The 26,075-nt window shown below is 55.4% G+C and overlaps 2 protein-coding genes across 4 annotated transcripts; one reads left to right on the top strand and one right to left on the bottom strand.

Annotated features, from left to right (window-relative positions):
• The first annotated feature begins 6,129 nt into the window (after positions 1-6,129).
• On the top strand, positions 6,130-12,262 carry NAB2 (NGFI-A binding protein 2). Of its 2 annotated transcripts, XM_047741169.1 has the most exons (7): positions 6,132-6,503; positions 7,922-8,795; positions 9,227-9,360; positions 9,697-9,748; positions 9,839-9,971; positions 10,190-10,381; positions 11,389-12,262. In XM_047741169.1, the coding sequence occupies exons 1-7, from the start codon at positions 6,421-6,423 to the stop codon at positions 11,496-11,498; spliced, it is 1,578 nt and encodes a 525-aa protein (XP_047597125.1). In that variant the 5' UTR covers positions 6,132-6,420; the 3' UTR covers positions 11,499-12,262. The 2 variants fall into 2 exon arrangements, with proteins under 2 accessions (XP_047597126.1, XP_047597125.1); XM_047741170.1 differs by lacking the exon at positions 10,190-10,381 and having other exon boundaries at positions 6,130-6,503.
• On the bottom strand, positions 12,202-25,863 carry STAT6 (signal transducer and activator of transcription 6). 2 transcript variants are annotated; one of them, XM_047741166.1, is made up of 22 exons: positions 25,703-25,863; positions 22,887-23,026; positions 22,354-22,492; positions 21,972-22,055; positions 21,397-21,535; positions 21,218-21,270; positions 20,859-21,007; positions 19,900-20,031; positions 19,586-19,774; positions 19,158-19,245; positions 18,915-19,037; positions 18,270-18,362; positions 17,702-17,908; positions 16,412-16,506; positions 16,181-16,317; positions 15,701-15,847; positions 15,422-15,485; positions 15,207-15,317; positions 14,930-15,013; positions 13,888-13,953; positions 13,668-13,796; positions 12,202-13,577 (listed from the first exon to the last, which is right to left on the bottom strand). In XM_047741166.1, the coding sequence occupies exons 2-22, from the start codon at positions 23,000-23,002 to the stop codon at positions 13,388-13,390; spliced, it is 2,535 nt and encodes an 844-aa protein (XP_047597122.1). In that variant the 5' UTR covers positions 23,003-23,026; positions 25,703-25,863; the 3' UTR covers positions 12,202-13,387. The 2 variants fall into 2 exon arrangements, with proteins under 2 accessions (XP_047597122.1, XP_047597123.1); XM_047741167.1 differs by lacking the exon at positions 19,586-19,774.
• Between the last annotated feature and the right edge of the window lie 212 nt (positions 25,864-26,075).

Genomic DNA, 26,075 nt, shown 5'->3' with positions numbered 1-26,075 from the left:
TTCCAAAGGAGCTATTTTCAGAGTCTACAGCACAAAATGCAATGAATATTCACTATCTGCAGGTGGGTCTGATGTATGCAAATAGCCAAAAACTCAGGCCAAGACTCTTGAGTAAATGGGGTGGAAAATCTGGATAGTAAATGTGTTTTAGAATATTTTTGGATTTTAGAAAGGTAATACGGTGCATAGACAACATATAGGGCAACAATCCCAATGGGGCCTAGGACAGCACCCTGTGATCAAACAAATTAATTTTTCTGCATTGAGACATAATTATTCACACTGGGATAAACAAAAGTGGGATAAATGTAACTATAAACAACTTGATATAAATTTCGGAGGTGTGCCACAAGCAAGTTCAGGTCAGATTAGGTTGTGGTGTCAAATGAGTTAAGAAAAAGTTTTCGTTTTCATAATTATTTTTTTTTAATCTAGGAGGATTACAGACAATAAAAATTTGATGAAGACACTCCATTCCAACTCTTCAGTCGCCCAAGCTAGAATCCCAGCTACTTGGGCTATTTGCATACATCTTACCACCTTTCACTTGAACCACTTTAATTTTCTCCAAGCTGGTTGCCCTGTGGTTTTTGCAACCATAAAACCCTTCATCCACACTACTCTTCAATGCAGATCTGCCTGTGTCACTCCCATATTACAAAGTCCTTATGATTCCCTAGTATCTCCAGTGATGAAGCCCGGGGTCTTGACTATGATCTAAAACATAGATGTAAAGAAACTAACTACAATTGGGCTGTTCAAAGTTTGTTACCAATCTGCAATGAAAGTTTTCAGAAATTAAGTGTAAGCATTTAGAAACTTTTCTTGCAGTTTGACAGAGAATTTTTGTATTTGTTGAATCTAATAAAAATATGGACTTTGTTTTACTTTTCTAACAATTCACGTTTAGTGTATTTTACAGAAGTAGGGAACAATAGATTAGAATTTTTAAAGATTTTTTTTTTTTATTTATTTGACAGAGAGAGAGATCAGAAGTAGGCAGAGAGGCAGGCAGAGAGAGAGAGAGAGGCGGAAGCAGGCTCCCTGCCGAGCAGAAAGCCCGATGCGGGGCTCGATCCCAGGACCCTGAGATCACGACCTGAGCCGAAAGCAGAGGCTTAACCCACTGAGCCACTCAGGTGCCCCAGATTAGAATTTTTAAAAGATTTTATTTATTTACTTGAGAGAGAGAGAGCGCATAAGCAGGGGAGCAGGAGAGAGAGAAGCAGGCTTCCTGCTGAACAGGGAGCCCAATGCAGGGCTCAGTCCTAGGACTCTGGGATCATGACCTGGCCTGAGCTGAAGGCAGACACTTAACTGACTGAGCCAACCAGGCGCCCTGGAATTTTTTTAATTAGTCCTTTGCCATAGTTTGAGAAAGCACAAGTCTAAAATACACTTAATAAAATGGACTTGTACACCTCCCTGGGCTGGTTTTCTTCTAAAGATTTTATTTAGTAGGATATGTGTTGTAATGAGCACTAGGTATTATGTAAGACTGAGGAATCACAGATCTGTACCCCCTGAATCAAATAAGACATTCTATGTTAATTAATTGAATTTAAATGTTAGAAAAAGGAAAAAATATTTATTTTTTTATTTTTTAAATTTTTATTTATTTGACAGATAGAGATCACAAGTAGGCAGAGAGGCAGGCAGAGAGAGGAAGGGAAGCAGGCTCCCTGCTGAGCAGAGAGCCCGATGCTGGGCTCGGTCCCAGGATCATGACCTGAGCTGAAGGCAGAGGCTTTAACCCACTGAGCCACCCATGCATCCCTTATTTATTTATTTGAGACAGAAAGAGAAAGCGCACACACAGGCATGGAAGGGGAGGGGGCGGAGGACCAGAGGGAGGACAACCTGACTCCACGATGAGCACTTAGCTGATACGGAGACAAATCCTACAATCCTGAGATCATGACCTGAGCCGAAACCAAGAGTAGGACACTTTAACTGACTGAGCCAATCAGGTGCCCCTCCCTGGGCGGCCTATCCAGCAATAATGAATAATTTATTTTTTTTTTAAAGATTTTTATTTATTTGACAGAGCAAGAGAGTCCTGAGCCGAAGGCAGAGGCTTAACCCACTGAGCCACCCAGGTGACCCAATAATGAATAATTTCTAGTTTCTGAAATATATTCTGTTTCATATCTCCATGTAAGTTTCCATTCTGGTCTGACTTGACTGGCCCTGGAAATCTATTCATACATCAATATCCCAGGCTACATCAACAAGTCCTTTGGATACCTGTCTAAACCAGTTTCCTACAACACCAGAAGACATCAGTTGCCCCCTATTCTTCTGTCATTATTGGGTACCCCTTTTGTTGCACTATCTCCCTACCTCCTTCAAGGCAGAGGTTAGGATTATTTGTCTTCGCCCAGTGAAGCATCTCTTGTAAAATGACTAACTGAAGGAGAACACTCCTCAGACCACAATTATAACATGTTACAAAGAGAAAAAAATGAAGATCGTTATTTTATATTCATATTTTTCTGTTACTAGCAAAGATTTCAGCCTCCTACCTTTCCCATCTGGGTATGAATTAATTTACCAGAACACTGGACATTTTATTTATTTATTTATTTTTTAAATATTTTACTTATTTATTTGACAGAGAGAGATCACAAGTAGACAGAGAGGCAGGCAGAGAGAGAGAGAGAGGGAAGCAGGCTCCCCGCTGAGCAGAGAGCCTGATGCGGGACTCGATCCCAGGACCCTGAGATCATGACCTGAGCCGAAGGCAGCGGCTTAACCCACTGAGCCACCCAGGCGCCCCCATTTTACTTTTTTAATTTAAGTAAACTCTGCGCCCAACGTGTCGCTTCAGCTCACCACCCCAAGATCAAGAGTCACATGCTCTACTGACTGAGCCAGTCACATGCCCCACAACAGTGGACATTTTCGAAGACCAAGGAGCCAGACTTGTGAGATTCACTGGAAACTTTAAGCAAAGGAGACCTCTTCACTTAATAGTTTAGCCCAGGTTTGGCCCCTTTTGGAGCAAAATGTGTCAATCGCCCTTTTCAAGATTGCTCAGATCAGGAAATAGCATCATTAATGCATTCATTTCAAAGGGCCCACCAGAGAGCAGACAAGCGCTGAAGAAGTCTTGGGCTGAGGGAGAGACAAGCAAGTATAATTGAAAGGCTTACAAAGAGCCTTGAGGCCTCTGAGGGATGGAAGGAATTAATTCTTGCGGGGGGGGGGGGGGGGGCGCACGAGGGAAGATGACATTTGAGCCAGACCCTGCTGAGCGAACTTGATTTGGCCTGGTAAAAACGTAGTGGAGGGGAATGTGAGCAGTGCAATCTGCTAGATGAAAATCTGCACGTGCCCAGGAATGACAATCCTTCTGGTTAGCAATTTCCTCACTCCTCTTCCACCCACTTCTTCACACTCTTTCCCCCTGTTCTTGGAAAATTGGGACTGGGGATACTGTTTCCCTTCCTGGAAGAGACCGGTGTAGACAATAAATTAATCCTTGATTAAATGGGATCCCTTGCTATGCTATGCGTAAACTCTGAGAACACTCGGATGGGGGAGGGGGAAGCAGGTGAGTCAGGTAGGGAGCGGTCCTGATCCACACTGGGGAGAATGGGGCTCACGGAGAAAAAAAGGAGAAATAAGATTTTTGTATTTGTGCAACACCTTTTATCATCGCCCCCCCCCCCCCGCCACCTTTTATCTTTGTTTTTCTATAGCTTCTCATAGTCTCGGTCTCTTTGTCTCTGTCTCTCTCCAATTGCAAAAGGCTGGAAATTCCTAGTTCTCAGCGGAAGGGAGTAGGAGGGGAGTTGGGGGTGGCAGGAGTGGGAGGGAAGCGAAGAACAGACGTCTCAGCAGCTCCGGCTGCGGGGGCGCTCTGGGCCTCTTGCGGGGCTTCACAAGTCAATGATTTTTTTAAATGTACATATTTTTAAATCCACACATAGGGGCTCACATACAAACCTAGAGAGAGACAGAGACACAGATACACAATGCGATGTAAAGAAACATATAAATACATTATCTGAGGATACAGAGGCACAAACTAGCAATAACGTCTTAAATTTGCTTGGCACTTTACAGAGTCTTCATACACATCTTCTCATTTGAACCTCACGACAACCCTGAAAAACAAAGATACAAACCCTCGGGAGTTCCACTCTCCCACACGGGTTCGAACCCAGGGAGACCCCCTACTTACTCCCCTAGGGGACTGGGCAAGCCCAGGTCTTGGGGCTGGTCTCCCTTCCTCCTTCTCTGGCCGAATATCCGCCCCCAGAATAAAAAAGTGGAGGCTCCTCCCTCGTCCCCTTTCCCGGGCTGGGACCCAAGGGCCCAGCGCCCAGCTGGTTACCCTCGCCGGCTTCACTCGCTACTCCGCTCTTTCCCCGGCCTGCGTCTCCCTCCGGACCCGGGGGCTCATCACCGCCCCAAAGGGGCCCGGGTGGGAGGGAGGGGGGGCGCCTGAAACAGAGGCTGCGTGGGCGGAGGATGTGCGTCACGGGGCTCGTGGGCAGGGGGAGGGAGGAGGCACGTGGAAACCCGGGGCCAGCGGCTGGCAGCCCAGGCTCCAAAATAACCAGAGAAGAGTGGGGGAGGGGGTGCCCACACACTTCAGAGAGGGTCGGGGAGAGTCCCGGGAGGGAGCCCGTCTAAGCCGCGCCTTCCAATTGCGGAACTGGGGATGGGGAGTTGGGAGAGGAGGGATCTGCGCTTTCCTATTACCTCCTCACTGCGTTTGGGGCTGAAGGAGAAGTGAATCTTAGGTACCGAAATCCCACCCAGGGATGCACTCCCCCTCTTCTGCCCTCACCGGAGACGGAAAGGTCCCCCTGCTGAGCCGGAATGTAGAACTAGTCCCGGCCCACGCCGCCCACGCCTTGCCAGGCCCCAAGCCACTCAGAAGTGCGGAATGGCGGGGCGGGGCTGAGGTTTCGGACCAGGGAGAACCTGACCCCCGGCCGGTCCGCTCGGTTCCCCATCCACCGTGCCTTTATTTTGTCGGGGCCTGGAGCCAGCACCGGCCCTCAGAGCCCCTGCTGGCCCCCCACCCCCACCCCCACCCCGACCTCCCAGCCGTGGGCGGGAGTGTAATGGGAACCAGATGGGTCTAGGAGAAACAAACGGGGAGGGTGGGTTGCGGAGGGGGGCTAGGCTCCTTGAGGGAGCTCCTCCCTCCAACTCCTCCGCAGGGAGCCACGTCGGACTCTCCGGCCTCCCGCCCATCTTCCATTAGACTCTCTCGAGCGCAGGCCCTTAAAAACGTCCGCAGAATGGATATTCTCCCTACCCCAGCTTTGCCACAGAATTCCCCGGAAGCAGGTCCCCATCCTTAGCAAACAGGGTGCGACGAGTAGAGGAAGGAGGGGTACCTCCTTCCATCCCTGCCTGACCAATGCTCTAACAGCCCGACGCGACTGGTCGACGCGTTAGCTTCTACCATAACCCTCCCATTCCTGTACCCCAAACTTCGACAGGGACTCGAGGCAGGGATGGAGGCCTGGGTTTCTCAGCAGGAGCCTTCAAATGACTCCTTTTGCAGCATGGTAAGAGTGCTGGGATATCCGAGGAATTCCTGCAGAGCCCCGAGCTCGCAGACCTGCCCTAAGCGCACACTCAAGGGGAGTCGGATGCACGCCCGAGAGGAGCCGCGCACCCCAAGGCTCCGCCAACTTTTCCCGGCTCATTCCTAGCAATCCCACGTACAGCATCGCGAGGCCGGAGTGTGGGCAGCGGGCGTCCGCGTAGTTGTTGAGGCGCGTGTGCACGTTCGTGCGCTTCTCCGTGTTTTTGTGTACCCGCGCGTGGTTGTGAAACTCCGCTCTCTGCTCGGAGGGGTAGGAGCGGGCGGGGAGGGGGATGTAGGAATGTCGCCGGCTGGGCGCTCACGTGGGTACGTGGGCGCGAAGAGGGCCGGCTGTGCATCCGGCGTGGGCGGCGCGGAGCGACCTCGCCCCGCCCGCCGGGTCCCCAAGCCCGCCCTCCCGCAGCCCGGCCTCGGTCACCTCAGTCCCAAAGCTCGGCGCCGCCGCTCCGAGTCCCCGCCCACGCCTCCCGCTCCACGCCCCCTCCCCCTAGTCTCCGCCTCTCTCCGACGCTCTGCCGCGGCGCCTCCACCGCCGGCCCCGAGGCCCGGGCGCCCGCCCCCCGCCCCCGGCCCCCGCCCCCGGCGCTGCCCACGCCCTCCGCCCGCCCGGCAGCCAGCGCCGCGCCGGGCCTCGCTCCCCGTGCGTCCTGCGGGGGCGGCGGCGCGGAGAGGCGGCAAGCGCAGCCGGGGAGGGGGGGGCAGAGGCACAGACAGAGGCGCGGAGGCTCGGAGAGAGGAGACGTGGAGGGAGGGACGGAGCCCGGACAGCGGCGGACACGGCAGCGCGCGCCAGGCGCCGAGCGCTGGGCACCGAGAGGGGCAGCCCCTGTGGCCTCCGGCCGTCCATGCACAGAGCGCCCTCCCCCACAGCCGAGCAGCCGCCGGGCGGAGGGGACTGCGCCCGCCGGACCCCGCAGCCCAGACCCAAGTTAGTGGGCAGAGGGAAGCGGCGGGGAGTGGAATGGGTGGAGCTGGACTCAGTAAAGGGGTCCGGAGGGCGGAGGTCGAGGAGAGAACGAGGGGAAGCGGGACGGGGGTGGGGGGTGGAGACTGATTGAAAAGGGGGTGCGTCTTTGAATTAGGGGGCCCTGGGAGCAGGTAGGGAGCGGATGAAGCTGGATATGAAAAAGTAGTAGTTAATTTTCCATCCCCCGTTTACTCTGCCGATGTGATCTGGCATGTGAACCCCCTGCAAAGAATGTGGGGGCCCCCAAACGCCAGGGGAAGCCCTGGAGCTCTGGCTGGTAATAGGGCTGGGGGAGGGCTGCTGCGCTGTTTCAGTCTTCCGTTCATACGGAGTACGCGAGCCCCGGGGTCCGGGAGAAGCCGGCGCCTCGGAGCCAGGGGAGAGCATCAGCAAGGCTGTGGAGAAGCTTTAGGCTTCCCTTCTCTTTTCTGTAGCTATATTTACGGCACGCGGGGGGGAGTTTCGGTGTGCAGCCCCTCCCTCAAGAGGCCTTGAGCCGCTCCCCCGCTCCACTTGGAGGTGTGGGTGGAAAATGAGGGAGAGGAGGTAGGTGGGAGCCCCCAGGCGGTTTTCGCCCACTGCCGCTGCCGCTGTAGGAGTGTGTGTGGGCGGAACAGGCCCCAGAGCAGAACAATTGAGGCACTCATCCCTGCTGGCGCCTGAGCTGAAGGGATCGGCCTACCTACCCAGCAGGTGGGGAAGGTCACTGCTGGGAGAGGGGCCAACTTAAGGGGCACTGGGCAGTCGGGAGGAGAGGGGAGGTCCCGCGGAACAGCTCAGGGGAGCTGAGCAGAGCAGGGGTCCGCCTGGCTTGCTGAGTGAGAAAGGGCCACACCCCTCCCTTGCAGCTGCCTAGGTAGGACGCCACCGCCACCACGGAGTGAAACTGGCCAGCAGTAGGTCCCAGGCATCCACTGTGGGGAGGACAGGGGTCCTACATGCACCTCAGTGTAGAAAGTCACCTTGAGTAAAGCTGAGACTGCTGGGCATTTAGGGTGGAGGGTGAAGACTGTTCTGGTCGAAAAGGAGGCCCAGCCATCCTAGGGGTGTGCTGGCTGGCCTCAGTGCTCAAGGTCTCCTTGCCCCAGGCCAGAAAAGTAAAAGCTGAGAATGGGGGTGAAGAGCCTTTGATTTTGGCAGAGAGACTGGGCTGCCTTTTGGTACTTGTGGCCAGTCTGGGATGGCACTGCTGTGTTTATGCCTCCTGGTAATGCCTAGTTCTGAGTCTGTGCTCAGGCTTGGGTCTTGGGCAGAGAGCACATTAGAGGAGGGGAAGAGAAGCAAGCAGGAAAGAGAGGACAATTGCGAGTGTGGGTTGGTACTCAGCAGGAGGACCCATACTGACTGCCTGCCTTTCTCTCTACCGCACTCCTCTTCAGGCCCAGTGCCCGAGCCATGGCACTGCCTCGGACACTGGGGGAGCTGCAGCTTTACCGGGTCCTGCAGCGCGCCAATCTCCTTTCCTACTATGAAACCTTCATCCAGCAGGGAGGGGACGACGTGCAGCAACTGTGTGAGGCTGGCGAGGAAGAGTTCCTGGAGATCATGGCACTCGTGGGCATGGCCACCAAGCCCCTCCATGTCCGCCGCCTGCAGAAGGCACTGAGAGAATGGGCCACCAATCCAGGGCTCTTCAGTCAGCCAGTGCCTGCTGTGCCTGTCTCCAGTATCCCACTTTTCAAGATCTCCGAGACTGCAGGCACCCGGAAAGGAAGCATGAGCAATGGGCACAGCAGCCCAGGGGAAAAGGCAGGCAGTGCCCGCAGTTTTAGCCCCAAGAGCCCCCTTGAACTTGGAGAGAAGCTGTCACCACTGCCTGGGGGACCCGGGGCCGGAGACCCCCGGATCTGGCCAGGACGGAGCACTCCAGAGTCCGACGTTGGGGCGGGAGGAGAAGAGGAGGCAGGCTCACCCCCCTTCTCCCCACCTGCAGGGGGAGGAGTCCCAGAGGGGACTGGGGCTGGGGGGCTGGCAGCTGCTGGGGCTGGGGGTGGTCCGGATCGCCTGGAACCAGAGATGGTGCGCATGGTGGTGGAGAGTGTGGAGAGGATCTTCCGGAGCTTCCCAAGGGGGGATGCTGGGGAGGTGACATCCCTGCTGAAGCTGAACAAGAAGCTGGCACGGAGCGTGGGGCACATCTTTGAGATGGACGACAGCGACAGCCAGAAGGAGGAGGAGATCCGCAAATACAGCATCATTTACGGCCGTTTTGACTCCAAGCGGCGGGAGGGCAAGCAGCTCAGCCTGCATGAGGTGAGGACCCCATTCTCCTAGGATTGCACTTGGCTCCCAGGCCTCACCCTCCTCACCGTGGAGAACCTTCGCCCTCCCCAACCTGTTTCCTTGCCTCCTGACGAGGACCCCACGCCCCAGTCACCCCCACACAGCCCGGTCCCGGCCACTGCAGTGCTTCCCTCCTCAGCTGGGGGCAAAGCAGAGGTACAGGCCAGCGCCGGGCAGTCCCGCTCCGTGCCGCTTGGGAATGCTCTGGCTGAGGGGACTCCAGGCTCCCTAGGCAGCCAGGGATGTTGGCCTTTGTCCTCCGCCTCCAGAGAACTCCATAGCATCAGATCCTAAGCAAGTGTCTAATGCACGGGCTTTATCTGACGGCGAAGGGTGGGAGGAGGTCTGGGCAAGGCAGTGGGGCCTGAGGACTGTGCCCGCTCCGGCGGCCCTCTCCACAGCTGACCATCAACGAAGCTGCTGCACAGTTCTGCATGCGGGACAACACACTTTTACTGCGGAGGGTGGAGCTCTTCTCCCTGTCACGCCAAGTGGCCCGAGAGAGCACCTACCTGTCCTCGTTGAAGGGCTCCAGGTGAGACTCCCTTCTCCAGGTCCCTCCTAGATTAGAGAATCCTGCCAAGGAGCTGGGTCCTGGGCCTAAGTTCCCAGGCAGGGGCCTCTAGGCCTGCTACCTGCCCATGTGCGTGTCCTGCTTTGCGCCAAGCCCACTTGTCTGGGCCTGGGCCCTCCTCCTGTCCATCTCGGATTTTGTCTGCTCACCCACAACAGCAGTACCAGAGCTAGACACTCCTGCTCAGCCAGCTGCTTTCTGGTCTTGAAAGAGCACACGCTCCTCCCCAGATTCTGTGTTCTGTCTGCCGTGCCGCCCTCCCCAGCTTCACCTTCCTTACTGCTCTCGTCTTCGCAGGCTTCACCCCGAAGAACTGGGAGGCCCTCCACTGAAGAAGTTAAAACAGGAGGTAGGTTTCTAGGGTGGACACAGTGGGTTAGCGCCCCTCCCCAGCCCCTCCCTTGCTAGGTCCTCATCTTCCCCTTTGGGGCATCCACAGGTTGGAGAGCAAAGTCACTCTGAACTCCAGCAGCCTCCACCAGGCCCTGAGTCCTATGCACCCCCATACCGGCCCAGCCTGGAGGAGGACAGCGCCAGCCTGTCTGGGGAGAGTCTTGACGGACACTTGCAGGGTGAGTGTCCATCAGAATACTTTCTTCGAGCTGTGGGGGTGGAGTAGGTGGGAGGAAGGAGCTAGGAGGCCTCTGCCTGGAGCAGGGTTGGGAGGCCTGGCTGGATCGGGGCAAAGGGGCCTGGGCCTATGGGTCTGCTTTGCGCTTGAGGTGGGGAGGGGGCGGGGCGGGGTTCCTTTGACTGTAGTCCCTTACCTGATCCGTGCCCATGCCCACAGCTGTGGGGTCATGCCCAAGGCTGACGCCGCCCCCTGCTGACCTGCCGCTGGCATTGCCAGCCCATGGGCTGTGGAGCCGCCACATCCTGCAGCAGACACTGATGGATGAGGGGCTGCGGCTAGCCCGCCTCGTCTCCCACGACCGCGTGGGGCGCCTCAGCCCCTGTGTGCCTGCGAAGCCGCCTCTCGCAGGTGAGGCAGCAGCAGCGCTGTCCCCAAGCTCCCCTGCCACCCAGGCCCCACCCAGCAGTCCTGGCGTCCTGGGGCCAGATGGGAGGGAGAGGGATGTAGTCACCAGAGAGGGCAGCCAGTAGGGTGCTGGGGCTCCAGCCATCCAGGCCTTGGGCTGAGGAAAGGGGGATCCTACAGGACTGTTTCCACTAGGAGGATCTGATCCTAATGGAGATCTGTGAAAGGGGCACTGGAGTGAGCAAGGGGACAGAGAATGGGGGACTAGGGGAACAGGAAGGGAGGGTCACCAAGAAAGGAAGCAGAGACAGAGCTGCCACCAAGGCAGAAGGGTAGGGTAGGCTAGGAGTTACAGTGGGGTTGCCTAGCTGGGAAGTAGAGGAGCCCAAAGGGGGATGCTTTGTGTGTGTATGGGGGAAGGGAGTAGTCCGCCAGAGGGCCAGAGCGGCTGGGCTGAGAGTGATGCAGCAGACAAAGCCACCAACCCTGGCTTGGTATTTTTAAACTCTGCGTGGGTGGGAAGTGGGGGTGGGGACTAGAAGGGGGGGCTCTTCTTGGGGGAGGAGTTGGGAGGCTGGCTTCCTGTGTTCCCCTTGATTTGGCTTCTAAGAAACTGGAGGGGCATGGTAGGGTAGGTGGGGCCTGGGAGGGGGCCAGGGATGAGTGGGGGCGGCAGAGCCTGGGAAGGGGGGGGAGGGGGAGAGGTCAGAGCCAAGCCACCCCCACAGCTCCTGACAGAACCAGAAATTCCAGCAGAACGGAGGCGGGAGAGACAGAGGAGAGAGACACATACAGAGAGAGCGCTACACACAGCCAGAAAGGGGAGGGGGACGCACACACTTGGGTATGGAACACCCCCCCATACACACACCTATAAATGTGCAGTGGGCAGGAGGCAGCCTATCAAATCCAGCTCATCTTTGCAGTCTCCCGACACCTGCCTCCTGTCCAGCCACCTCCTTGCATCGTCCACCCCACGGCCTCCTAACTTACCCCTTTTCTCCCTACAGAGTTCGAGGAAGGGCTGCTGGACCGATGCCCCGCCCCGGGACCCCATCCTGCCCTGGTGGAAGGTCGCAGGAGCAGCGTCAAAGTGGAGGCGGAGGCCAGCAGGCAGTGAGGGGTGCACTGGTGTCCTCAGACCCAGGACTCGGGCTTCTGGCTCACATGGACTCCGACATTCTCCATCCCTGGCATCTGGTCACAACCCTGGATCCTTCAGCTGCCCTTCTCCTGCCTCCCCACCTGCTCCATGGGCATAGAACTATGGGGCTTCAAGCAATAACGAGCAGGGGCCTGGCAAGAGGACACAAGGAGGGTGCGTGGTGCCCCTTCACCCTTGCCTAGAGCAAGGGGGCAAGGACTCTGTCTCCAGGGTATCTGGGGTTCTCCCCTCCCTTACACAACACACTCCCGTTCTCTGTAGCTTGAACCAGTGGTATGAGCAGTTGGATTCAGTTTGGACATGGGGGAAAAGGGGACTTCCCTGGGAAGGTCCAACAGCTAAAAATGGCAATGTTTCCCCCCAGAACTGGGGGCCTGGGAACACTGGACCTCCTCCTCCCCTCTGCTCCCCCATTTTTGTGCTTCTAGTTTGTTTCTTTAATTTAACAAGTGCTGCAGTTTGCCCACCTATCCCCATCTTTCCCCCAAGTCCTCAGCAACTTTTTCCCTCCTGCCCTCTCGGCGGGTAGGGGGGAGGGTGAATGTGGGGTCCCCTCAATCGGCCCCCTCAGGAGGCCTGGGTTGGACTCAGGGTCTCCCTCAGCTGGGGGCTGGACCGCAGCACCTGTCTGAGCAGTTAGAGCATCTTTCTTTTCAGATCGTGTACAGTAGATTATTTATTTTGTTATTTTGGAATAAAATTTATTTTATGGCTTAGGATCGATGACCCCCCCCCCCCCACCAAGAGGGAGAAAGGGTGGCACGGGAATGGGGCAGTGGAGGGAAGCTGGCAGTGAATGGGGAAAGAGAAAAGCAGCAGCAGGGAAGGCCCCCTAATTCACTCAGAGGATCTCATGCCCGGGCCTGGGTCCCAGACTCACCCCTGGCCTTTGGGCAGGATTGGCAGGGTTGAGCCACCAAAGCTAGAGCCACATACAGATGTCACAGCCACACAGACCCACGGGGGCCACGGTCCTACGAAAGCTGAGTACATCTGGGTTAGCGTGCATCAAAGAAGCTAGCGCATTCACTGGTGTCTTTTGTGCAGTGTTTCACACTTCTGAACTTGTCACACAGGCAAGATCAGAAAGATACATGTATTTTTGTGGCCCTAACAGTGAATGTGTGTGACATCTGTATATTCACACGTCTCAGGGATGCACACTTTCACACAGCTGCCCGTAAAACGCAGCCCTTGACCTACACATAACCAAAAATCTCCATCTGACTGACAGGAATGTGGGGCTGTTGGAAATTTGTTTTTTAATCTGGGCATAACCCACCTCAGTCACCCAACTGTACAGATTCTCCCACCTCCTCCCACCCAGGGTCTCCTGAACTGCTTCTCCATCCACCCCAGGGCTGGGACCCAAGCCCATCCCTCAGTTCCCAGCCTCTCGCACAAACGTGTGCACGTGTCTGCATGTTTCTACATGTGTGTCCTGGGCTTGGGCTCAAGATGGTCAGAGAAGTCCTCTGTCCTAACCTGTGCTGTTGCCCAGCCCCCTTCCTACTCAGCCCCATCTTCCAGGGAGAGAGGGTGTGTGTGTGTGTGTGTGTGTTTTCTGTGTGTGCAGGCGTGTTGGGGCGTGTCTCACCTTGGAACCTGAATTTCCCTTCCAGCGTTGGAAGGGGGAGGACAGGGGTGTGTGGTAGGAGGAAGGAGTGGATAGGCTCCACCCACTGTGCATTTTCCTGGCAGTCTTTTCCTCCTGACCAGGGAGTAGATGGGGATAGGAGGACACTCTCCCCATCTGCCGCTTGGCAGGAGCATGGGCAAGTGTCCAGAGCAGGTCCGGGGGGGTAGAAGAGCGGTCTTTCTCAGGGCTCCCGTTCCAGCTGGGATCACCAACTAGGGTTGGCCCTTAGGTCCAGGTGGGACATTGAGATCCCAGACTGCCCATAATGAGAGGGCTGCAAGAGGGGCTGGGTGCCCAAGGCTCCTCCCCCCGATTCCCCTTGCCCCTCCAGGAGAAGCTTGGTGAGGTCCTGTTCAGTAGGAGGCAGCAAGGGTGGGAACATGTCTTCACCAACCCTGTAAGAAGGAAGGGGAGAAACAGTAGGGTAGCTATGGCACCCGCTCCTCCAGCCCTTGCCCAGCCATCACCCCCAGGATGCCACTCACCAGGTTCCCTGAGGGAACCCTCCCACTGACTGGCTCATGCAGCTGTCTTCAGCCATGGTCACATCTGAGCAGAGCAGGGGCTCAGGAGTGGACACGGCATGCTCCTGAGATGGGCATGGGAGCAGGCCCCTGCCAAGACCAGAAAAGTCAGTAAGATGGGGGTGGGATAAGGATGGGAAGGAATGGGGAGCATGGGATCAGGAGGGGTGCTGTCACTCACTGAGGGTGAGTTTGGTCAAAGGACAGGTTCATCGGGTTCAGGTTGGGGGGCATCTGCAGATGAGATCTGGAAACGGGAAGGAGGGCACAGTCAGAGAAAGGAAGGCTAGACAAGGGCACCATGTTCCAAAGTCAAGGTCGTTGAATGAGCAAACAATTTCCAGCTCCTTTTCCCGACCACATAGTTTTGGGTAAGCCGTGGGCTCAGCCTTCTCATCTGTAAAATGTGTATGTGTTGGGGATTGGGCTGGGGGAGGAGAGAAGGGCTGAGCTAGCTGATCTCTTTATTTATTTGGGAGGGGGAGGAGCAGAGAAACAGGGAGAGAAACAGACTCCCAACAACACAAGTGCCAGGGGTTTGGAGGGAGGCTTTATCCCCAGGCCCCTAAGATCATGACCTGAGTTGAAACCAAGTGTCAGATGCTTAACCAACTCAATCACCCAGGAGACCTTGAATTAGCTAATTTCTAATGTTTCTCTGGACTCTGGTGGTTCTAAGTGGTTCTAAGCCCCCCAGTCTCTACCCTACCTCAACTCCTGGGAGGGGAGATGTTGTGCCTTGTCTAAGAGTCAATAAGCACCTGCAGTTATTATAATAAGAGTGTTACTTAGGGAGGAAAAATGTCTAGGCCACTTCAAGGCCAAAACAGATGAATAAATAAAAATCCAGACAGCAGATAAATGACAGTGGCAGGAGAGGTAATCTTAGTTCTTAATATAGTTCTTGCTATGAGCTTTACAGGTATTACTAATTCAATTAACCTTCATAATAATTCCCCGAGGAAGGTATTATTAGTTTATTATTATCAATACTCCCTATTCTCAGGCACCAGTATGAAGCAACCTGCCCAAAGTCAGTAGGTGGCGGAGCTGGAATTTGAACCTGGCTAAGTCTGGATCTTAACCACTAACCTCTCAATGGAGTGGACAGAAGAGACAGAGTGTCAGCCTTTTGCTGCCCCTTTCTCACAGCGGAGCCTCTCCTAACAAATGGTAAATGCCCATCCCCCTTGCGGATGGGTATCCGTGTCCCTTCCACTTACTCTGGGAAGGTTGTCAACGTGTCTTCCCGGGAGAGGGCTTGGTACGAGGGAATGGAGTGAGAGTGCGGTGGGTACACTTGGGACCTGGGGAAAGAATGCAGACCCCCCTGAGGCCAGCCCTCTGCTGGACACCCCCACCTCCTGCCCCAAGATGGGAATCCCTCTCCTAGAAAGGGAAATCCCCTACTTCAGTCCCTAATGCCAGCTCTCCCAGCTGCCCAGGCTTAAACACCTGTCCCCATAGACCACTCCCATTCCTGCCTCTCAAGCTCCTTACACCATGTCTGGGCTGAGCTGCATATTCATGGGGGAATCAGCGGCCATTCCAAGATCGTAAGCTGGCACCATGGTAGGCATTTGGGGCTCCAAGGTAGGAAGTGGCTGGTCCCTGGAGGAGGGAAGGAGGTCCGTGTGACTGACCAAAGGCTGATGTCACCACTTCTTCCAGCGAGGAGTACCAGGCCCGCCCACCGTTCACAACGCCACACTCACCTTTCCACAGTCATCTTGATGGTAGCTGGGACATAACCCCTGCCGTCCTTACCCATTTGTTCAGCTGTTGTGGGGGAGGAAAGGAGAGCCATGGAGTGCCCCAGGATTGGGGAGGAAGGGATGTGTAAAAGTGGGCATAGCTGATGGGCAAGTAGGAGAAATGGGGCTTTGAAAATGGAGAGAGAAGTCAGGGATGACATACACTGTGTAGGAAGGGGGCAACTGGGATGATGGAAGAGATGAGCAAAAGAAGGGTTCAAACTGCGAGCTCCAGCTTACGCTTGTAGTGGCTCCGGAAAGCTTCATCCTTGGGTTTCTTGGGGTAGAGGTTTTTGAGCTGAGCAAGGTCCCGGATTCGATCTCCCAGTGAACGAATGGATAGGTCTTTGGCAGAGAATGGCTGGATGTTCTCTATCTGTGGGGAGCCTACAATAGGAATGAGACCCTGAGTCCCCTCTGTCCAGACATTCTCCCCCTCTCCATCCTGCCCCAACACGAGATCCACTCTCAGTCTACCAAGATGAGGGGGAGAGGAGTGAAGGTGAGAGTCCTGGGGGAGGGAGACCAACCAGTCTCTGTTCCTACAGAGCTCACAATGAGAAGGTAGACTGCAGAAGTGTGGAGGGAAGTTGGACCTAAGGAAGGACTCCCTGAAGATCAGGCTTGGCATCAAGGAAGGCCAAGACATTTCCTTCCCAGGCAGGAGACACCCCAGAGGGCACAGGCACAGAAACAGAGGACTGGCTGGGGTGACCTCACCATCCTGGCCCCGGATGACATGGGCAATGGTGATGCCCCCAATCTCTGAGTCGCTGAAGCGAAGGAGGAATGTTCCATCAGGCTCGTTGAGAAGAAGGCTAGTGACGTACTGTTTGCTGATGAAGCCAATGATCAGCCTGGCCAGGATGAAGGAGAGGATGGGGTTGGGGCACTGGCTGTGGAGAAGGAGCTAGGGGTACAAGTGCTCAGGCCACTGGGGCAGGGACTCACCGATCTGACCAGTAGCTCCGGAGACAGCGCTTGGTGAGGTCCAGGACACCGTCGAACCACTGCCAAAAGGTGAAGCCACGACCCAGCAGGATCTCCTGGGGAATAAGGAGGAGCTAGTGTGAACACAGGAGGGCCAGAGCTAGGGCCTGGTTAGGACAGGTCCTGGGTTGTGAGTGCCCACACAACAGTCACAGGGCTGAAGGACAAAACAGAATCTGAGATCTCATCAACGACAATGGCCAACCCTCACACTGACCAGGTGCCAGGCAGTATTGCACGTCCTTTCCATAAATTCACTTACCGGATCTTTACAAGCATCTAAGTATCCCATCTTACAGATGAAGAAGTCAAAGCCCAGAAAGGTCATGTAACTTGCCCAGGTCTACACAGCTGTAAGAGGCAGAGCTGGGATGTAGCCCAGGAAGTCCAGACCAGAGTCCCTCCTAACAACTGCGCTCCACCAATCCTTGATTAGAACAAGGGCAGCAGAGTCCAGACAAGGCAGATTGCCAGGTGCGAGTGTCCTGTTCCCTCTGCTAACACATCCTTTTGTCATGTAGACTTCTCTTTCTTTTTTGCTAAGAGATCAGTACGTGACTGCATTTACTCAGCTGGTCTTCAACCAAGACACCCAGACCTTTTCCCCCATTCTTGTAACAGGTCCAGTTCTGAGCCACCTCCCTTAGAGGGCAGTTAAAATATGGCGGCTAAGAGCAAGAAATAGGGGGTTATATCCCACCCTCCTCACCTGCTGGACAAACGACTTAACCCCTCTGAGCATCACATTCCTCACCTGTAAAATTCAGATAATAGCAGCTACCTCAAAGGGATGTTGGTAGGGGTAAGTAGATGACATACCTAATGCGCTAAACACAGTTTCTGCCACATAGTAAGGTGTCAGCACATGGTTGCTGGTATCACTGTGTGTGTCCCTGGGGGATTTCATCCTGGTTTTTGCAATAGGAACTATTTTCCCAATGGGTCAAAGTCATTTTGAATCAGAGCTGTGTTTACACACAATCTGGATGAGTCATGCGAGTCACTGGTAGAGAGGGAGGACAGAGGGCCCCCAGTCCAAAACCTGAGGGACGTTGGGGAATGCTCCCTCTGGGCTTACCCGCCCGGCTAAAGGGTTTTCCTGCCTGGGCGGTGACGGAGGCTTCCCTGATCCCCATGATGGGGCACCATGAAGACCCCAGCGGTCAGTCTCCGGACAGAGGTTGGGAAGGTGCTGAGTGCCTCATGGATGAAGAGCTTAGGGGTGGGAGGTCCAAAAAGCAGGGGAATGACCTTGTTGAACTGTGACCAGGACACGGAACGGTGCTGGAAGGCCTCCATGCTGAGGCTGTTATCATTGAAGATCTTCTGGGCTAGGAAGAGGAAGTGCTCTGGGAGTAGCCCCCGATTGGTCCCCACTTCAGCCATGAACTTGAGGTTGAGAGTTTCACACATCTTCTCCCAGGGCACACGCTCAGCTACCACGAAGGGGACACGGTCCTGGGGTGAAGTGGAAGGATAGGACACTTCAGACTATCATCCTCCTTCTTCCTCAGGAGGGGCCTTCCTCCCTCCCACCTCCCCAGCGCTGCCCTTCCCAGCCATTATCCCCCTGAGCTCGCTCACAAAGACGGTGCTTTTCCGAAAATAGTTTAGGGTGCTACAACATGGTAGCTGTTAAGACCAGCACGAAAAGAGGTCAGAAGTATTAAAGCGTGAAGTTAGAGAGTATGGTGAAAAGAGTTATGGCCACTCCCATTTGAACATGTCTGCTCCCTGCCTCCCCCGACATGACAGCCCATGTTGCTCGCCCCTGTTCCTCCCCTCCCTCCCTCCATGGCCACTCCAGGTCTTTCCTCACCATCTCAGAGAAGGCATTGTCCCACAAGATGGTGGCTTTGGCATTGTTGTCCTGGTTGCCGTGGACAATGACCACTAGTGGCAGAGACAGAGCCTGACAGGGGCGAGAAGAGGGGGATCTTCTTACTGAAGCAAGGGGCTTCCTCAGGGGGTTGGCTCTGAGAATGCAGGGACGCTCTAGGAGTCACACGACATAGTCAAATGTTCCTGGTGTGTTATCAAATGTTTTCTAAAGCTCCATTAAGGCCTAACTGTAGACAAGTGGTTATGAGTCAGTGGTTTAGAGCCAGACCTCTAGGTTTCCAATGCCAGCTCCAGCACTTCGTAGCTGTGTGACCTGGGCAAATTCCTCAGTCTCTCTGTATCTTAATGGACTCATCTGTGAAATGGGGCTAAAGTATGTGTGTATGTGTGACTTAAAACAGTGCCCTGGTCTACACGAAATGTATAATAAAAGCTAGTCGCCACCACACGATTCCCAGGCAGGCGCACTCTTGCGCCTCCCGCTCTCACCCTGACCCCAGTGCACACGGATCCCAGAGGCACGGGCTACGGAGCCATCATGAGGAGTGAGGAGTCAGGGCCCCAGCATGTAGCATGGTGGGGAGCTGGTGCCCTAGACTGGGCAGCCTGAGGCTCAGTTCACCTGGAGCTGGATGGGGAGTTTTTTGGGGCCAAGTGTGAAGCTGGTGGAGAAGAGAACCGCACACTTCTCCTCGGTGACGGACTCAGTGCCCTTCCGCTCACAGCGCTTGATTTTCTTCAGAAGCTGCAGGAGTGGGAGGGGGAGCAGGGGTGAGGCTTCCCGACACCCTCTCCAAAGACAGTCCCTCAGTCTGAAGATCCCCCCCCACCCCCACTCTTCCCAATGGCTCCCCAAAGCCCTCACCAGGTTCTTGAACAGGGCAGAACAGCAGTTGCCAGGAATGCTGTTTTCCAGGGCCACAGTGTTGTTGATGATTTCCCCAGTGCTTTCTCTGCCAGGGGAGGTCGGACACTGAGTGGGTGCATCCCAGCAGGGCCAGGGGTGGGGAGGAGCTTGAGTCCATGTGTGGATGGCAAGGGCGGCCGGCCCCAAATCTCTATCTCCCTGCTTGGATTCTCAAGGAGGTCCCTATCTTGGCCAAATCACAATTCTCCATCCCATTCCAGCCCTGATGCACCCCCCCCTTCCTCTGCCGTGACCATTCAGGGTCCACACACCTCACAGCCCTCCCTCCTCACCACCCTGCTCTTTTGGAGTGCCAGTCGCCCAGGCTCCCCTGGCCCCCATCAGCCCAGCAGGCCTTCACCAGGCCTTCACCAGCCCTGGCTTACGCTCCAGCCCCGGGCCCCTGGGGCATGCTCAGCTCCCTGGCTTGCTTCTCAGTCACCATGTCGGCCCTGACCAGCGGAGGCTTGGCTGGGGCCCCCAGGAACCGTAGGCCCAGTAAGAATCGAACCCCAGCCTGGAACTTGGTCTGAGTCTTCAGAACCTGGGGGGGCTGCTTCTCCACCAGGAAGGAGCTGGGAGGAGTGAAGACACAGGGGAGTTTAGTGGCTGGGTCCCTTCTGGCACCCTTCCCACTGCTCTAAGCCTCTTCCTTCCTCAGGGTCTGCTCTAGGCCGGGTTGAGGGCTCAGGGGGCATACCTAGTGACGAGGGTTCGCAGGACTTCATCTAGCCGGCTGATCAGCACTGCCCGGGCCTTGGGCTCCAGCTCCCCGCCAGCTGCCCCCACTTCCTGCTGCAGCTGGGAATAAATGTCCACCAGGCTTTCACACCTGGGGCCAGGACAGTGGTCAGGGGACAGAGAATTCGGGCCGCCCAAACTCCCTACCCCTAGACCCAGAACGAAAGCAGGAGAGTATGTATGGCTGCAAGGCGCCTGGGATGAAGGGGCTGTGGGACCTGCCTTGACTCTGGGTATGAGGCTCCTTCTCTGCGCCTGGACCCCTGTGGAAACCTGGCTGCCTCTTCCCCAGGACTCTTGTGCCCAGGTCAGCTGCCAACACGCATGGCACTTTGGCGCAAATTGAAAGGAGCCTCCGCCCAACAGACCAAATAGGAAAAGGCTGCCCAATCCGCTGGGCAAGGTACTCGAAGAGAAAAGCACGGGCCAAGGGAGGCCTGGGTGGCTCAGTTGGTTAAGCATCTGCCTCCGGCTCAGGTCATGATCCCAGGGTCCTGGGATCGAGTCCCACATGGGGCTCCTTGCTCAGCATGGAGCCTGCTTCTCCCTCTGCCTGCTGCTCCCCCTGCTTGTGTGCGCTCTCTCTTTCTGTCTTGACAAATAAATAAATAAAATCTTTTAAAAAAGAAAGAAAGAAAGAAAGAAAGAAAGAAAGAAAGAAAGAAAGAAAGAAAGAAAGAAAGAAAGAAAAGCATGGGCCAGGTGAACTCCCGCTCCCACCCCCCTCGGCCGGGCGTGCTCAGACAGGACAGGACGGGACCTGACAACGGCACAAGCGCGCAGCCCTGCTGGAATTGGCCTGCTGGGTCTCTCACACCTGTGTCACAGAGAGACACCTCTGTCTCTCACCTGTCCTCCAGCCAGGACAGCAGACACCCATCCCTGGCCCTCCCTCAGTCCCATCAGTCTTGCCCCGACCTCTCCTGCAATGGTGCCAAGCTCTCTTCAAAGGGTGCGCCGTTCCCTGCCAGCTGCTGCTGCCGTTTCCAAATCTGGATCCTCTTCAGCACCAGGGCCTGGGCAGCTTCCAGCTCCCCAACAGTCTCCTGCAGCAACGTGGCCAGGGCCTGCGGGCAGGGTCAGCCTGAGCAGGGGCCAGCCTGGCTCCTCCTCCAGAGCCCAAGGGCAAGCCACTCTCTCTTTCCCCTCTCAGTCCTGCCCCTTCTCTGCCACAGTGTGTATCCCTCTGAGGCCTAATCTCCATCCCTCCACAGAGCTGAGATCCCTCCCGGACTGTACTTTTGAGTTCAAACTCCACCTCCCAATCCATCACTTACCTCACTTGGCCCCTTCCCGTTGGCAGGAGCATCTAACAAGTTGTGCAGAGACACTGAGAGTGAGGGGAGAAATAAAGGGTACACATAAATCTGAGGTTCGGTCAAAGGTGAGGTCCAAGAGGGTGTCACTCCCACCCACTCCCCAGAACCCTCTCGGAGCGCCGGACCCACACTCCCACCTTGGCCAGCCTCAGCCCCCGGCTGCAGGGCCTCTCGGAGAAGGCGAGTTTCCCCCACCCGGTGCTGCAGCCTTTGCAGGGCTGTGGTAAACTTCAGTTCCTCCTGCTTCCAGTGGAAGGGCATTGGCAGGTGGCGAAACTGCACGGGAGGGACAGACACCAAGAGATGAGATACTCCGTTCATCCCTCTACACTAGGCCTCTGCTTCCTAAAGGGCTGCCTGCCGCCATGCTCTGCCGAAAGGAAACAAACCACTTCCCTTGTCTGGCTCCTTTTCTGCTTTGAAGGTTCTCCCTGACGTTTTGGAATCTCCCGCGGATAAAATCTCTCTCTTGGCAGAAACAGCCTCTTACCCCTTGCTCTCTCCTCCCCAGGCCTCACTACCCTCAGTCCCTCATTTTGAAGCTTCCCTGAGCTTGGCTTGGGGAGCACTCTGACCCCTGGAACCTCCTTTGGTTATCCTGGGCCTAAAACATTGAGCCTCTCCTGAAGTTCAAATTCCTTCTAGTTTCTCATGGCTCAAGCTAACATCCCAGGGAGTTGACGTGGGGTGGGAGGTGGGGTATTAACAATACCTGTTCCATAACAGCTTTTTTCTCCCCTTGAAGGATTTGTCTAAAAGTGGCCACCAGCTTCAGGGGATCCCTTTGATATATGCTCTAGAGAAATGAAGAGTGGCGGACTGGGTTAGCCTGGCTATCGACCATGTTATTCTCCCCCTCCAATCCACGCCACCCCCTGCCGCATTCCTAAGCACACAGAAAGGCAGCGCAACTGTGGACTCCAGAAGTTTTCATGCATTTGCATGCTTTTAAAACCTCATTTGCATGCTAGCTAACAGCTAACTACAGGAACACCAATTTGCTCTCGCATCCAATTTCTTCAGGTGTTCCAAGTCTCATCCCAGCTCCACTCCAGCCCCACTCCAGCCTCGTCCCCTCCCCTCCTTGTCCCTACCTCCAGGGTGCTGATGTGTTGCAAGATGGTGCTCCCCTCCCCCTGCTTTCCAGCAGAAGTCTGAAGGCGCTGGACAGTGGCAGAAAGGAGGGCACTAGCCATGTTGCAGCAGAAGGTGTCTGAGCCGACCAGGAACTCCCTGTGGGAAGATCAAGATGAGGTGGGCTTGGGTCAGGGTTTCTCCAGCTCTACTGATCTTCCGCCCTTCAACAAACAGCTCAGCAGCTCCTCCCAGTCCTAGTCTCCATCCATGCCCTGTACAGCCTCATCCATGTGCCCTTTGTTCCCCAATTTTCCAGCTGCTATGGGGTGTCCCCTTGCCCAGTCCTGACCTTCTCCCTTTTTGACTGGGGCTCCTCAGGGTGTGGGGGACTCTGTGTGTCAATGTGCATAATCTGGTCCCCGCTAAATCTTGGCCACCACACAGGGAATAACGCATCCCGAGTCCCGACATGGGACAGAGCAATCTAATGAGAGGGAAGGTGGGAGAGGGAAGACCTGGAGGAGACCAGCATGGGGCAGCTAAGACTTACCAGGGCTGGTTCTCCAGCCAGTCACTCAGGAGATGCCTCAGGTGTTGGGGAAAGTCGACATAGAGCCGCTGCAGTTTTTCCGGAGGCATCTTGGAGACCAGACCCCACAGAGACATGATCTGGGGTTTGGAGGGTGCCTTCTGGAAAGGAACAAGGCCACTCTGAGAGGCACCCAAGAAAGTCAGCTTATGTTCTGGGGGCAGCCAGCAACCTCCTACAGATCCCAGATCCCAGAGACCATACGCATCACCACTCACAGCCTGATACCTCAACCGGGGGACATTATTGGTCAATGCCCCAAACAAGGTAATCCCTCCAGTTGTAAACAAAGGGGTGATGGGGTAGGAAGAGCTGAATTGCAGCCAGAGGGCTGGAAGGACAGGACAGGTGGGCAGAGTACAGAAAGCTCTCTGAGAGAAGGCAGAGGACTTGGATTGCAGCTCTGAGCTGGCTCTGGTTCTGTGGGCAAGGAACCTCCCCACTGTGAGGCTTGATCTTCTCATCTCATAAAATATGAGACTTGGATACATGCAGAACTTTCCAAAAATTTCTAAAGTAGTAGACAATTTTAGTTTTTAATCTGTGGAATCCCAATTATATAAAAGGTATAACACTAGAGTTTCTCTGTTGAAAGCAAATGTGGTAGGCCCAAAATCCTACGGCTTCTACTTCCCTCTCCCTACCTCCTGACCCCAAAGATGTCACTAAGGACACCCCTCAAAATCCTGGGGCTCCATGAGATAATTTGAAAAGGCTGGACGATGACGAAGAGAACGGGAGAGCATTAACAGCTACCATTTATTGAGAATTTACTATGTTTGAGGCATTACATGAAGCTCATTATCTCAGAGCTTTGCAGTGATTTTTAAAATATGGAACTATGCCCTTTCATAGATGAAGAAACTGAGTCTAAAGGAGGTTCTCTAGCTTGCCAAGGCCACTGAGCCAGTGAGTTCGGAAATCAGGACTTGATTCCAAGAGGTAAGTGACACCGTTCTGTGAGGGCCCCTTCCACATCCAGACCCCAACATCCTAAGAGGTGGGGCTGTGGGAGGAGAGCGGACAAAGGGAGGCAGAGTTGGAGGAAAGGGTGAAGCAGAGAGAACTTGGAAAGAAGGTGGGACAGATTGGAGAAAAAGCAGTGTTAGTAAGCCTGGAGTGAGGAGCCTAGAAGCTGGGAAGAGGAAGCTAGAGGCTGGGCTAGAGGCCAAGGGCAGAGGAGAAAAGAAGGAGAGAGGAAAGGAGGAGATGGAAAAAGTAGGGGAGAGGGTTGCATCCCCATTTCTGGGTGGGCTGCGGGGTGGGGATGGTCAACCAGTGTTTTCCCAGGGGTCTCTCAGAGCCTGTGTCCCATAGTGCCCCTCTCCTAGAGATGAGAGAATGGAGAGGATGGCGGTGGAAATTCCCTGAGTCTCCCCCAACCCAGTAACCACAAGCCCTCTTGTTGGGCTTTTGGCTACTCCTCTCTCCCAAGACTTCCAAAGGGATAGAAAAGAGAGGGACCCCTTCTCTGGAGACTCTTGGTCCCAAGCCTTCTTGCTCCCCCCACCCACCAGCTTCTATACCCTCTAGTTCTTTTTTCTGAAAGGCAGAATCCTCCCGCCGGCTCAGGATCTTCCAACAGGCCTTTCTCTACCACCTCCCACCCTGGAGTGGGGCACCTATTGGTCTATGTTTTAAATTCAAGAGAGGACTCCATTCCTCTCTTCTCTCTTCCTCTCCTGTTTCTCATGGTGCTCAGACCTTTGACCCTCTATCCCTACCCAAGTGGAGACAGGTAATCCTTAAGCAGAAGGCAGCCCTCTCCACTCGCTCCCCACTTTCTTCTATAAACCCTTGTCGAGTGACCAGCCTCCCGGCAAGGCCCAGTCTTCAAATCTCCTCCCCTAATCCATCTCCAGACCTCAGAGGGCCACCCTATAACGAAGCTGAGCCCAGGGGCCTGCACTGACTGCGGATTGCCCGCACCTTAAGCTTTAAGCCCCCAAGAAGACCGGCGGGGAGGAGGAGCCACGGCGCGGGGGGGGCGGGGCCAGCGTTCCCCAGCACTTCCCAACCTGGAAGGCAAGCCCGGACTTCCACCGTGCTCCGCAGCCTGCTTCCTGGCCTAAATCCGATCACCTCTGTCCCTGCATTCGCGAGCCCTCTGACCGCGGAACCACAGGATCAAAAGTCAAAAGAGCTTCTCTGAGTTGCCCAATATGTGTATGTGGCAGTGGGGGCGGGAAGGTGGAGCCAATTCAGCACGAGGAGGGTTAACCCTGCGCCGCCACCGGGAAATCTCGGCGTCTACAGCAGCCAAGCGTGGAGCACTTTTGAGGGGGAAATTCCCCCTTCTCCGGGGCACCATGAGGTCTACATCTGGGGCTCGCTCATCCCCCCAAGCCACACCCTTGAACGACTGCATTTATGGGGGAACAGGATAGGGGCTTGTCAAGGACCCACCTCCCTCGGGCATCAACCTTCTAGGGAGGGGCAGGCACCTCCCCTCCCCCCTTCCAGGGCAGAGGGGCACCTCCTTGCTCTCCTTTCCGTGCCTTTACTTGCCCCTGGAGGTGCGGGGGCGGGGGTGTGGAAAAAGTGACCCACGCGGGGAGGTGGGAGTGCCGGGCCTTGCCCAGACCAGATTCCTCTGAGAATTCAAAAGTGCCCAAACCCAGGACCACCAGCTCCCAACACCAAATGAAACAATTTCCCGGGAAACATACACCCCGCCCAGGGTAGGGTCGCGAGAGTACCCCTGCTAATCCACACCCCCCACACACACACTTAAAGTCAGCACTTCCCCCTCCCCCTCCTCGGAGGCATCCCCTCACCTTGGCAACCCCTCCGCTGTCTTCTCCCTCTCTCAGCGGGCACTGCCAGGCCCCATGAGTCCGTAGCTCTATCCAGCGAGTTCAGGCCTGGCCCTGCTGGCAATCCCCCCCTCCCTCCACCACCACCACCACCAAAAACAACACACACACACACACACACACACACACACACACACACAACCTCTCCCGTCTTTCCTCCTCAGTGTAAGCACTGGCTGCCCCAGCCCGCTGTTTCCGGCTTCTCCGTCTAACCAGGTCCCTCCCTGGAGCTCTGACGACACAGAGAAGAGAAAGTGGGCTGGAGGAGGAAGAGGAAGAAAGTAGGGTGAGCGTGTGTGCCTCCTGTGCCGAGTGGGGGATCATGGGGTCCAGG

The sequence above is a fragment of the Lutra lutra genome, chromosome 8, assembly GCF_902655055.1.
Source record: "Lutra lutra chromosome 8, mLutLut1.2, whole genome shotgun sequence".
Taxonomy (NCBI): Eukaryota; Metazoa; Chordata; class Mammalia; order Carnivora; family Mustelidae; genus Lutra; species Lutra lutra.
Note: the sequence above shows the minus strand (reverse complement) of the source record. Positions and strands in the feature narration are given on the sequence as shown.